Source organism: Patiria miniata, unplaced genomic scaffold (assembly GCF_015706575.1).
Source record: "Patiria miniata isolate m_02_andy unplaced genomic scaffold, ASM1570657v1 HiC_scaffold_2, whole genome shotgun sequence".
In the NCBI taxonomy this organism is placed as follows: Eukaryota; Metazoa; Echinodermata; class Asteroidea; order Valvatida; family Asterinidae; genus Patiria; species Patiria miniata.
Genome location: NW_024037058.1, coordinates 7,495,725 through 7,508,863, shown reverse-complemented (window position 1 = coordinate 7,508,863; position 13,139 = coordinate 7,495,725). Strand labels below are relative to the sequence as shown.

General features: G+C 38.1%; 1 protein-coding gene across 2 annotated transcripts; it reads right to left on the bottom strand.

Annotated features, from left to right (window-relative positions):
- Window positions 1-5,032: 5,032 nt before the first annotated feature.
- LOC119726231 (transmembrane protein 134-like) lies at window positions 5,033-12,657 on the bottom strand. Of its 2 annotated transcripts, XM_038197849.1 has the most exons (7): window positions 12,426-12,657; window positions 10,149-10,288; window positions 7,762-7,847; window positions 7,199-7,275; window positions 6,599-6,640; window positions 6,246-6,302; window positions 5,033-5,740 (listed from the first exon to the last, which is right to left on the bottom strand). In XM_038197849.1, the coding sequence occupies exons 2-7, from the start codon at window positions 10,242-10,244 to the stop codon at window positions 5,652-5,654; spliced, it is 447 nt and encodes a 148-aa protein (XP_038053777.1). In that variant the 5' UTR covers window positions 10,245-10,288; window positions 12,426-12,657; the 3' UTR covers window positions 5,033-5,651. The 2 variants fall into 2 exon arrangements, with proteins under 2 accessions (XP_038053777.1, XP_038053778.1); XM_038197850.1 differs by lacking the exon at window positions 10,149-10,288 and having other exon boundaries at window positions 12,426-12,648.
- Window positions 12,658-13,139: the final 482 nt, after the last annotated feature.

Here is a 13,139-nt window from a genome sequence, read left to right as displayed (position 1 = left end):
TGCCTTTAAAATCACACAATGTAGGCCTACACATCTTGTACTTGTGCACTTCCTTGTCACTTACGCAATCATAAGAATGTGCATGCGCATTCTTTTGATTGCGCAACTGGATCCTTATGCAATCTTCGAAAAAAAAAAATCTTCAAGATTGAGCGCACATTATTAGGAATGTGCAACAAGAGAAGCGATCTTTTCGATGCCGAGCACCGGCTGCACTTGGCGAGTCTAGCTGCATCCTCGTTAATTCTTGGGCCGTACTTAAATAGTTATCCTCGAGTCACCATAATTGACGCGGATAACGCTTGCAACGCGCGCGCGTTGTCCAACGCAAATTGAATGCAAGTGCGTCAAAACATATATCCTTGTCGTTTTAGGTGGACTGACGATATACTGTGGCAATGCAAATTCACTAGGGAAAAGACAATGTAGAGATGAAAGTATTATGCATATTGGGGGAAATAACAAGTAATAAGAGAAAATAATGGAAAGAATTCCGATAACAAAAACGTAGGGCCTATTAAGTGTTCCACATTACTCAGCATGCGTACATGTATGGCATGTATGGTGAGGGACTTGTAACTTGTCCAGACTAAACAAAGCACTTTCCAGACTAGTTCCCAGTCCTCCCTTATTACAAAATTCCCATGAGGGGGGGGGGGGGGCAGAAAAAAAGCAATAATAACAGCTTTAATTGAATTCAAATTATCGTAGTTCAACGGGTACAGAAACATAGATCATTTTCTTTTTTCGTCATGTGATTATTTCCCCTTTAACTTCTAATACGTTTAATTTATTTTAACATAATAATGCAGTGCGCTGTTTGTTAAGATTGCGCAAAATTCATAAACTGCGCAAGTAATATTCCCTCGCAGTCTTAAGATTATAAGAATGAACGCTCATTCTTCAGATTGCGTGCTCATGCATAAGAATGCGCGCTCATTCTTAAGATTGCGCAAATTGCAAGAAAGCGCACAAGATACATTGTGTACATTGAAAAAGTAAAGATTTAAAAGAACTTGCAGAAACCAACGTATCCTCGAGTCACCATAATTGGCGCAGGTAACGCTTGCAACGCGCGCGCGTTGTCCAACGCAAATTGAATAGTGAGAGTGCGTCAAAATAGATCCTCGTCGTTTTAGGTGGACCGACGACAAACCTCGAATAGCCCGACGTTCACAACCATAGAACAATTGTGAACATAAAAATCTTATTCATTGTAAATATGCACGCTTTAGGTTGGTTTTACCTTGAATTATCGGCGACCAGAAGTTATGAACACAATTGCTAGCCCGATTTTTTGGCCTGCTCCGCAAATCCGTATCCGATGCGAGCGCGTGATATGTCATGTATGCGATGTACACACGTTTGGTACGCGTACGTATCACGAGCAGACGAAAATAGCCACGGCAACTTTTTAGTCTCGTACCTAAGCCATGTTTTATTCTTCTATTTAAAAAAAAAATGGAAATTGATGTTAAAACGACGTAAAATTAATTGCTTTATCAAAAATTATTTTTTCTCCAATTTCAAAACCGACAGACTTTGAAAAATACATTTTCTTTCGTTACAAATAAAATTAGTAGCAAGAGCGCCCTCTGTTGATCTTCTAGTCAAAACTAGTCTATGTATGCCTGTACAGCGCTGTTTTCAGTGAAATAAACGTTATTGAACCTCATCTTTCATGTCTTCCGTTTCGAAATCCATTCCATTCATCACTTAAAATGAAGCAGAAGAAGCCCTGACATACGATGACTTGATCCCCGCAATTATTATGCACAGGGAAGTTGGAAAATTCAGGGATCCCATTAGGAATAACTTCGGCTTTGTGCACTATTCATGGTATTGTCACAATATTCTTGAGAACTTTTATTTCACAAAGAATTGACAAAGGAAACACAAGGTATATATTTATCTTCCCTACTGTTTTAAGGGCTGTGCACTTTCAAAAAATTAAGTATTCAATTATTCTAATTCGGATTTGACCGAATGTTCAGCACAGCCCTCATTGTTTATTGACATATTTTCACTCAGGATAATAGTTTGCACTGCCGCCATCTTTGCGGTGTGTACTTTTGTTCAACAGGGATGCCCACGAGTTGACCTCAGGTATAGTTATCTAACCTCAGGTAAAGTTATATAGTTACATAGTTATATAACTCTTTGCACAAAACACACCTAAAAGATAACTGCTGATTGCAATTGTCAATTTACGCAAGGTATTATTGCTGGTTACCGTATAAAATAAATGTTATGTTTAATGTAATTTTTTAATAATAAATTTGTAACGTTTGAATAAATCTGATCGTCAAATCAAATCGATGTCCACAGTCAAATGTTATTTTCACAAATTGTTGACTTTCCGAATCTGTTTGTATCTATCAAAGAAACTCATGTTGAAGGGTTGCATTTATGTCTGTACATTTCCTTGATTTTAGTTAAATCAATCAAAGACAAAATGTGTATTGATTTATACTGGCCTTCTATGAACATGATTCTCAATGATAACAAACACCCGTTCACGATTTATTTAGAAAAGAAAAGTTCTTCAGTCCCATACAATGACACAATGTCCCTTTAACAATGAACAAACTTTCATTATCCATATTATATACATGTAGATACCAGTACAATTTTAATACACCACAATCACCCTCTCAAGGTAGATGGATTTAAATTAATTGACCTTTTTCTAAGCCTGGTAATTGATAAAGGCTTGAATTTTATTTCTTTTTTGGCAACGCATTAGTGAATGTACAATTGTTCAGAAATGCACAATTATTATTTTGAAATGTTTGAGGATGTTACAAAATCTTTGTTAACTGTAATTGGGCAAGATGATCTCATACAAACATGTTTCAAGGGTTTAATACCCTGCATTAAAATATAATAAATTAATTGTTTTATATGTAAATGTTTTCATATCCATAACAAAGGTTTGGGTTTAGAGACAGATAAGAAGCAAATTTTCTCCATAATTTAGTTGAAAATGTAATACTAACCTACTTTTTCAAATTCACCACATATATTTTTCTTAAAAGTATTTATGCTATCAAAAGATACCTGTAACACATATATCTTTTCCCCACTACATACATTTAAGTCACACCGGAACATTTGTAGTCACCTAGAAATGTACGTTCTGTTCATGAGAAAACGTTGATCTAAGTGAAGACAGCGATGGGCCCAAATTCATTTTGTACTCCTGATATGGTATCGTTTGGAAGAAATAACCACTGAAAGGTACATGTTGTTCTTTAAAAAGTGTGCCCACGGACACACTTTCATGTGTAAATGCACTGGCAAGAGAATCCAGTAAAATCATGATAAATACAAATTGTGTGTTTTCTCAGTTGTCTCAAAATGTTTAGTAGGCACCGAACTACAACTTCAAAAGAATAGTTGGTTTGCATTCCTACTTGTGATTTTGAGCATTTTTGTGCTTTAAATGGAAAAAGTTCACAGAGAGCAAATGGTGCTATGTAAATGAACAATTGATTGTGTACTACGATTATACTACTGTCTCTATCCACTGACTTCTAGTCTGAACAAGACAAAACGAAAAGTCATGGGAAACATTACACTCAGGACCAAAAACTACCATGACAGTTTTGTTTAAAAAAAACCATAAGTTCAAACTTTCTGTGAATGCGAACAGAGCACAGATTTATGAGGTTGTGGTATTTGCAATATAAATTTGATATTGAATTCACGATCCCAGCAAAAGTTGCTGAAAAAGCATTTATTACACCACTTTTCGTTAGCATTTTTAAGTGAAGTATATAAACCCAGCTTAACTCTCAGCATTTGATGGTTATGCATTCCTATAGTACTGCTAAAAAAATACAAAATGGTCCATCAATTTGTGTCAAATATGCATACACATGTAACTACATAAATTTGAAATTCTAGTAAACTATTTGGAAGATATTTATACCATGCATATATCAATTTTCTCTCTTTACACCACAAATTGCAGCAAACTATCTGCAGTTCCCCTCTGAAAATAGACAAACAATTTAATACCCTTATAACATTGATACAAATATTTATATCAGGTAGTTTTTATAACCGCAATGTGATCTTTTCTTTAAAGTCAATCCTTTAGCAGTTTTACTGGTATAAAATAAATTTCAGAAAAATTTTTTTAGTGTTGAAAACAAATCCAATTTCCAACGTATTGTATTTTATTAAATAATTTGTATACTTAACTGCTGGCATAAAATAAAAATTATCCCAAATTATACACATTTTTTTAATACAAATTCTTGAACAAAAAAAATAATGGTTTTTTTTCTCACAATAAGAGATCTACAAGAGCAAACAAAAATCTTTACCATTGTCCAAAGTTGCTGTATAAAGGAAACGCATTTTTTTTGGGGGGGGGGCGAAGAAATCCTGACTTCTTATAAAAATCCATAACTGCATTTATCCAATGTCTCATTCTTTGTAAAAGTTTGGGATATCGTGCAGCGAGTTATAGTGGATGGCCAATGAACTTTGCATGTAAGTACCCCTTCAACTATTACAAAGAGAGAGTTGAGGGAGACCACTGGGAGGGACATTTTGAAGACACAATGGGTCTGTGCAGATCCATAACACTTGGCATGAATAGGCATGCAAACCAGTACGCGGAACTGCAACTCTCATCTAGAGTCCATGCACACAGTCCTGAATCCTTCAAAATACAAACTTTGGATTTTGAAGGTTTTTTTATTGGTACAATTGGTTTGTTACAGTCACTCAAATAAGAATCTTACATTTAAATTGGTTGCATTTAATGGGAACAGAACAGTTTGTAACTGGGGTTGTAAAAATGGTTTTACCCTAGCAATCCACATCCAGTCAAACTCCAGCACCAGGGTTTGTTGGAATCTGTTGGAGTGAGTACTGCTGATTATGCTTTACGTGGGGTCAGACATACCACCATAATCAGTCCAACAGTTGGGGTGTACAGTTTACCATATGGTGTTGGAATTTGCAGTGATGAGGAGGGTTCCTAGTAGCTCACTCAAGGGGGGGGGGGGGGGGGGGGTTAAGGTAACCAATCAAAATCTATATAGAGATGTTTTAAGATTTTGATAGAAACAGGACTGCAGATTCAAGGTTCTATAACTCTGTCTGGGGCTTGGATGCCCAAACTACAAAGAATGTGCTAGTTTGGATACTTCACAGTGTTGGAATTTTTAGGATTTAGGATAAATAATGGGCTCCGTGCACAAGTATCTCCTCAATGGTAAGAAAAGGGAGAGACATTCGACCACATTGCCAACAACGCCTGATGCTCACGCGAAGATGCTATGGTGTGAAGTTTGTACACGTTCAGAATAAAATTAGTCGAACGTGTTTCGCACTATGCGCGCGGCGTGTCCCATTAGCCGGGCTCTCTTGTTTGCGCACAAAACCCATAGGCCGCATTTCTGAAAGACATGTAATGGGCTATGGCTGACAGTAACACACGCGTCTATGGGAAGTTGATTTAGCCGCTTCCATAGATGTATGTGTAGTTGCAAGCCGAGTAATTTGAATGCAGCCTTAGTAAAGGACAGAGGGTTACAAAGTTGACAAAAGAAAAGTGTCTAGCCTCAAGATTCCTTCAGCATTACAGCGTCCACGAAGAAGTTGAATTATTTTACCAGATCTTTCCTCTTCTTTCATCTTGACATGTTGAAGATAGAGAGCTGGTTCATCTCAAAGCCGCGGAGGCCTTTTGCTGCAAAGTAGATGTATCCCGTGTGGTACACTGCCCCAAGAAATATTGTGCAAAAATGTTATTTTCATAAGACCTCCTCCCACAAACCCTGACAAAGTTGACAAATGTAATTTTTTTAGGTTTTGGCATTTTCATATTTTTGTAAGCTTTCCAGCTTCAAAATGATATAGAGGTGAGTAAAAAAAAAAAAAAAACCCAAATGTCAGGACTATTGTTTTAGTGAACACAAATTACTGCTTAGCAGATTTAAGCTCTAAGCAAAAATGAACCGAGAACCATTCACGTGCAATATACATGGCATGGCATTTTGGCTGGTAACCATATTTTTCTAAGCAAATATTTCTTGCGCTTAGGTCATTTCAGCAGCTTCACGGAATAGGCCCCTGCTGTGTACTAATATGCAGATTACCATTTAAACAATTTGGGAAGTTGTTAAACCTGAAATGAAAATGAATGTGCTACGATATCGAACAGCAGAATGTTGAAGAAAAAAAGAGAGAATTAAAATATAGAATCAAATCACACTGATACTCACAACCAGGAACAAAGAACAGAAACCCAATGATGATAAATATGGCACACGCCACGTGCTCTGGAAAGAAAATGAAAATGTCAATAAATTTATGCCGCAATCAACTCTTATTTAAATGCTTGAATGCTCAACACTGTGTTTTCTGCAGGTCCCTGACTCAATGACTAACTGTCACAGGTGGATTCCACTGGTTACCTACCTCATTGACAGACTGTCAAATGGGACCAGCTTGAATACAAGGCTTGCTTGCATACACTTGTGCATTACTCAGGTGCCACTTGGATTTTGTACTTTAATGATACATGTTCAATAATACTATTCAAAACAAATACAAAAGAAATGTAACATCTAATTACCATGGCTTATAGCTTCAAAGACAATCCCTGCAGCAACAAGTACTGGAAAAAGTAAAGACAGACCAAGGTTATGAGTTGCAGTCAACTGCAAGTTTTGAAATATAAATCTAGGTAATTACCAGTAAGTCATCAATTCTTTTACCAAATTGTACAACTTAGGGATTCATATAAGGCAAAGTTGATTGTTCATAAAAACCTCCAAAGCAGGGACAACACAAATACATTACACGATACAGGCACAGTCCAAAAACAATCCTCTTCCCCTGCCATGCCTTATACCATAGAGAAAGGACACATAAACAGGCTAGTCACCAATGTCAGATCATATTTCAGGCAAGCACTCTGACTAGTCGAATTCAGTCAACAGACAAAACCAGGGAACTGGTAGGAACAGTTGTCTTATCAATTACCTACAGTCAAAGAATAGTTGCATCAAGTTACATAAACAGTCACAGCCAGTCAATCCTGCTCTATGTGGGCAGGGAACACTTAAACATTAAAAACAGTCACTTTACTGAATTTGACTAAATTGACAACTCTGCACAGAACGTATGTCTGCATAGGAGGGTTAATGCAATGAAAGGAAGTACTTCTACTTACAAACGCCAACTATAAGCATAACTATTGAGCCAACCACGGCCTTCCAATTCTGTCGGACATCAGGGTGTTGCCACCACCTAGGAAGCCCCAACAAGGAAAAACATTTAGGAGTATCAAAACAATGACAAAAATTACGCAGGTTGTGTGGACAATAAAAAATGGACTCCATACATAAGTGCGACCCCAAATATAAATGCAAAGCGATATAGGATTTTGGAGCAGCTGGAGGATTTTGCAGGATTGAGGTTGCATCCAAGCGAAAATGCCTCTAGTTAGGGTCAATTAAGCGGCCACACAATGCCACATACATTTCATGCATTTACACTTGTGTTGAAGGAAAGTGAAGAAAATCGACTCCGTGAATGAACAATAGAGGACGCTTTGTGGCCTTGATAAAAACTCTGTGGAAAGGACACATGTCATGTGTGCACTGCTTTGCATACATGTAGTGCATATTGTGCGATTAATTTTATTCTGAATGTGCACAACCATCTGGCATTTGACAGCAACGCACTTGTGAGAGGGTACTACCCCATACTGAAAAGGATATAGCAATAACATACCATGTGTTGGACGCTGCTGGCGCATTGTACTCAGACTCTTTCCTGGATTTGGTTTGATACGTTCCCTCCGAGCCGTCAATCAGAGGCTGTAATTGGAAACAAAAGGATAAAAGATCACATGAAGTGATAATGAAAGAAGACAAACAGACAAGCCAAACAATAGTCCAATAGACCAACAGACAAACAACCAATAGGCAAACAGACAGAGAGCCTAATATCCAAACAAGGAGGCAGACAATCCTCAAGACTGCCTGACAGACTTGCTGACCAAAGCAAATAACCCAATTTACTGATGGCCTGGCCTTGCCTAAAAGGCAAACGACCCCCCCCCCAAAAAAAAATACACACAACAAAAAACAAACAAACAAACAAACAAACAACAAACCAGACAAACCATCCAACAAACAGACAAACCAGCAATTCAACAGCCAACAAACAGTTCAACAAACAAACCAACACCCAAACCAACAAACCAAACAAATCGACAACCAAACAGATGATTGGCACACAGACCAAGCGCCTGACAGAAATACATGTAGACTGACAATCCCATAAGAAACAAGCAAAGAAACCCATCAAGTCCAGCTACTCCCAGTAAGTAATTAAAATAAGCAAGAGTACATAAAGACTCAAAATGGTCAGCCGACTCCAGAAAATGCTGTGGTTGAGATCCATGTAAGCATGAATGGTGGGTTCCTATCCCACCCAAGCATGGTTGTGAGTTTCTACCCAAAAGCATGCAGACAACTACATTTGCAAGTACATACTAGAGAGATTATAAAGTTATATCAGTATAAATCAAAACCACATCAGAACCGGGGCCCAATTTCAAGGAGCTGCACAGAATATATCTGCTAAGCAAAGTCAGGTTACCATCAAAACTGTCAAGCAGGCTGTCTGCTTGTGACTGGTTCTCAACCGAGTTTTGCTTAGTATATAAATTTGTAAAGCATTATTTTCCACAAAATTAGGCTCTGTACATCTTTCAATCACATTAATTTATATCCACAGTTTGCCAACTGATGCAAATGAATATCATTTTTTTTTACACTCAAGAAAAAGAAGTGAGTAGACCAAGACCTAATGATGTAATGGCTTTGTTTACATATGCGCTTTCCTATGGGAGCAAAGTCGGGACGCCAGATAAAGTGGGGACCGTCTACTACATAGGAAAGCGCACAAAGCATGACGTCATTAGGTCTCGGGCCTATTGGTTGAGGATGTCTGTGAAATTACAAAGAGTTTTACACAGCAAAATATATTAGCATTTCAAAACCGCACATGCATTATGCTTTAGTCCATTTTTATCCTGGGCAGCCATGCATGCATGTAACACAAGTGACTGAACTTTCATTCCCAGGATAAACATAGCCAATGCTTTATCATGCATGCAGCTGCCAGGTGGTAAAAATGAAACCCACTTTTCAGCCATTATTATTTACTAAAAACCATGCATTTTGTATGGACTCTGTAGTGGGTAAGCAAAATGGTACACAATGGACTGGTGCGTTTGAAATGATAATGTGCTATTTTTCCTGGAGATTTCTCCCTGAGATCCTAGCATTGGTTTAAAAGTAGCATTTAGGTAATCTGAACATTACAAATACAATTGCCAATAAACCACTTTTTTAAAACAAATTATCAAGCGACTAAGTTTAGCCTGAAACTTACTCAAATGACTGTAGCCAAAAGCAATGTTTCTTTTGTGTAATATAATCTGAAACAACAGTATGTACAATGTACATCAATGATTGGGTGTGTTTTGGCAAAAAAGTTCAAGATTTTCTGAACTGCGCAATTAGGCCTATACATTTGACAAAAATATATGACAAACAAGTGCAATATCCTAACACAAGTTCAATTTATTCCCATGCTTTTGGCATAGCTAGTATTAAAAGATGTATGGTAGCTAATCATTTTGCTCCTTCTTAAAAATTATGAATATATACGAATAAGCAAATTAAGACCATCCCAAAGTATTGTCTAGGATGTTAGGATTAACCATAACATCCTTGACATTACTTTGGGATAAATGACTGCTGAGTACTACAGAATACTAAGAGTGTTGTGCACACTTATATGGTGAAGTATTTAACACTACTACAGTTTGCAACTAGTAGTATTGTTCAGCTTTAGGTGAGGCTAGGTTAAAGTATATTACATGTAATGTACACTGCATGCCGCAACTAAAAACCCAAACAGTTGTGTAATCAAGTCAGCATGTTTCAAAGTCAAGCCCAAATTGTCCTCCACCATCAGAAGTCCATGCAATAATTCATCAAACAAAGATAAAGCACAGGGCAACATTAGAAGGAAGAGATAAAGGAATTGAAGAAGATCTTTGGGAATGCTGAATAAGGAGTAAACATTAATAGATTCAGGTTGACCTTGTAGCTTCCTTCTGTGGTAGAGGGGCCACTGCTCGCTTGATTGGCTGCCTCACTGTTTTTGGGCGGAGCTCCTTCCTGATATGACATTTCCATTGGTCAGTAGTGTTTGATTGTAGTCATTCATTAAGTTCTTGGAGCTGCGGCAGATGTTGAAAATTTCACACAGGAACAAAATCATAAACTATGAAGCAATTCTGGATTCATAAAGTACTTTCCAGCAGAACAGGTTTTTTTTCCTTCAAAGGTATAAATCGATTTCGGCTGAGTGTTTATTTGCCGTCTTGTTGATATTGTAGTCAATTTCACTAAAAAAAGGCAAGAAGCAGTAGTGGTTCTGGCAGGAGCACGGATGAAGATAACTACACAGAATTCAACTGACAATTGCTATAAACTGAACAACATTACTGTCTATGACTATGAACTGTAAAATGCACTCTGTACAATTTCGACACACTGACAAACTCAAAATAATTGAACAGGTGTTGTTTAATTTACTTGAATAAATTATCCTTGTTGAACAAACATAAAATCATCTCCATCTGTTCGTGTTACAACAATTTCTGCAAACAACTACATGCAAGCCCTCTGAAACAAGAATGCCTCCAATGTGTATTCAGCAAAAGTATATCCAGCTTTTTATGGCAGGGGAGGGGGAGTGGCAAAGTTAAGTATCGATTATTCGATGCCTAAATTTTTTTTCATGATGTCATCGAAATGCCATCAAAGGGATAGGGGGAGGCACAAGTTGCCCCCTCCCATGACCCCCTGCTGGGTACGCCACTGGTATTCAGATAAATCTGGTTTCCTTTTGATGTGAAGGGCATGGGTGAATGCAGGGCATGGGTGCATTTTTACTGCATTAACATGGCCAGGCAAGGTAAGTTCAGACTATTTTGTTCTTTTTTTCAAAATTACCCATTGTTTGGAACAATTTAAGGGTCTTAACGAACGTCACGAATGTGTGGATCTATCCAGGGTTACTGTCTTTCTCATTTGTATTCTCTTTACCAGTTTTTGGGGGCCTTTTGTCCTCGCGAGGGCATGCACAAAATGCATACCGTGTCACCAAAGTATGCCAAATCGGTGGAGCGTTTGTACAGAGGGAGGGTACCGTAGTTCAACGCTCCACTCAGTAGAGCTAGGGCTAGTCCGAGTAACTTGGACCCAACTTATCGCCTTTTTTAACATTTGGACATGGTCTGGCGATAGTAAGGTCCAAGCTAATAGTGCGAGCTGGACAACATACTCCTGTCACTGTCCTAAAAACCAACATTTTCCAACAAAAAACATCAGATTTCACCTTCAAAACAGCCTCCAAATTACTAGATATGCCACCTGAGGTACAAGTAGACAACGCTGATTAAGATGGTTGTACTGAAGTTTACTTACGATCCGGAAGAAAAGTGAAATTTCCCGTTCAATTCTGAGAGCTCCCCTCGCGATCTTGAACACGTTAAATTTCCAACTCGTGTTAATGTTTGAACGATGCAATTTCTTCTTCATGCCCAGCGTACATTCGATGGTCCCCGTATCCCGAGTGCGAATCCGTTACAAACGTGACTCATTATCATAATCAATGCATCGCGCGCGCTCGGTAACGGAATCGCACTCGGGATACGGGGACCATCGAATGTGCGCTGGGCATGAAGAAGAAATTGCGTCATTCAAACATTAACACGAGTCGGAAATTTAACGTGTTCAAGATCGCAAGGGGAGTTCTCAGAATTGAACGGGAAATTTCACTCTTCTTCCGGATTGTAAGTAAACTTCAGTACTACAAACATCTTAATCAACGATGACTACTTGTACCTCAGCTCAGGTGGCATACCTAGTAATTTGGAGGCCGTTTTGAAGGTGAAATCTGATGTTTTTTGTTGGAAAATGTTGGTTTTTAGGACAGTGACAGGATTATGTTGTCCAGCTCGCATTATTAGCTTGGACCTTACTATTGCCAGACCATGTCCAAATGTTAAAAAAAGCGATAAGTTGGGTCCAAGTTACTCGGACTAAGCTAGGGCTAGGCCTAGCAATGTTTCGCTTTATGAAGCAAATTGACCATTTAAAAAAAAATATATCTTCACACACTGAGAGACCATGCGCAGACCATCACTGATTAGTGCCTCGCCCCTATCCCCTAAGTTTTTCCTTTCTCAGAAAGTCATTGAAAGTAATGAAAGTCAGACTGAAGCGCCGAACTGCAAAACAAAGAGCGCCCTCAAGTCAAAACCTCATTTCAATTGTCGTTTAACAAAACAAGTCGAAGTTTTCACTAACCTCCCAATTTTCAGACATTTCTCGTCAACAGGGGAGCCAACAGACTGTACTGGACTCAACTACACTCCAAGTTCACCTAAAAACGCCTGTTCAAGTTTCTGAAGCATTCTTACATCGTAGATAAATAAAGAAATTCGGCGATTTCTGCAAGAATCGTCTGCTACTTTTCGCCTGTCGTATACGGGCCCTGCTGTGCTGGTTTACATTATGGTTCAATTATAACGCGGTAAACGAACGTGCACATTTTCGTTCCTGTAGCAGGGAACCAGTCATATTATATTTGGTGAGGGGTTGACGAGACGATTATAATACGAGGCAGAAAAAAATGTTGCTCGGCCCTAAAAATCATTCCTTCGTAAGAATATTCAAACTGTAATACTTTTCTTAAGTGACATTAAACATATACTTTCAGTGTTTTAACTTATTTAAAACAAATGTGGCTATTTTGTACGGCAAAGAGTTTTCCCTTCTGCTGACACCCCTTCAATATAAATGGATTGTTCTCAATGGACTATTAATTGCTGCAAATACATGAAAATAGTCGCCCAAATCACTCCCTTTCCGTTACAAGTATCACTTATTTTAAATTATGGATCAATTTCTAATCAATACATACCACATACATTTAGTTAACATCATTTGTGATGAATTTTTATTGTAATATGCTTTATAATGTTACGGTTCCCCCAAGTTGCTCAAGTTGTTACGTAGCGT

What these genes read in the sequence shown, in the direction of transcription:
- LOC119726231 (XM_038197849.1), bottom strand. Translation starts at nt 10,244, where the DNA reads ATGGAAATGTCATATCAGGAAGGAGCTCCGCCCAAAAACAGTGAGGCA. An exon ending in CCACAGAAGGAAGCTACAAG is followed by an intron (nt 7,848 to 10,148) that starts GTCAACCTGAAT and finishes TTCCAATTACAG; the next exon opens with CCTCTGATTGACGGCTCGGA. An exon ending in CCAGCAGCGTCCAACACATG is followed by an intron (nt 7,276 to 7,761) that starts GTATGTTATTGC and finishes GGGGCTTCCTAG; the next exon opens with GTGGTGGCAACACCCTGATG.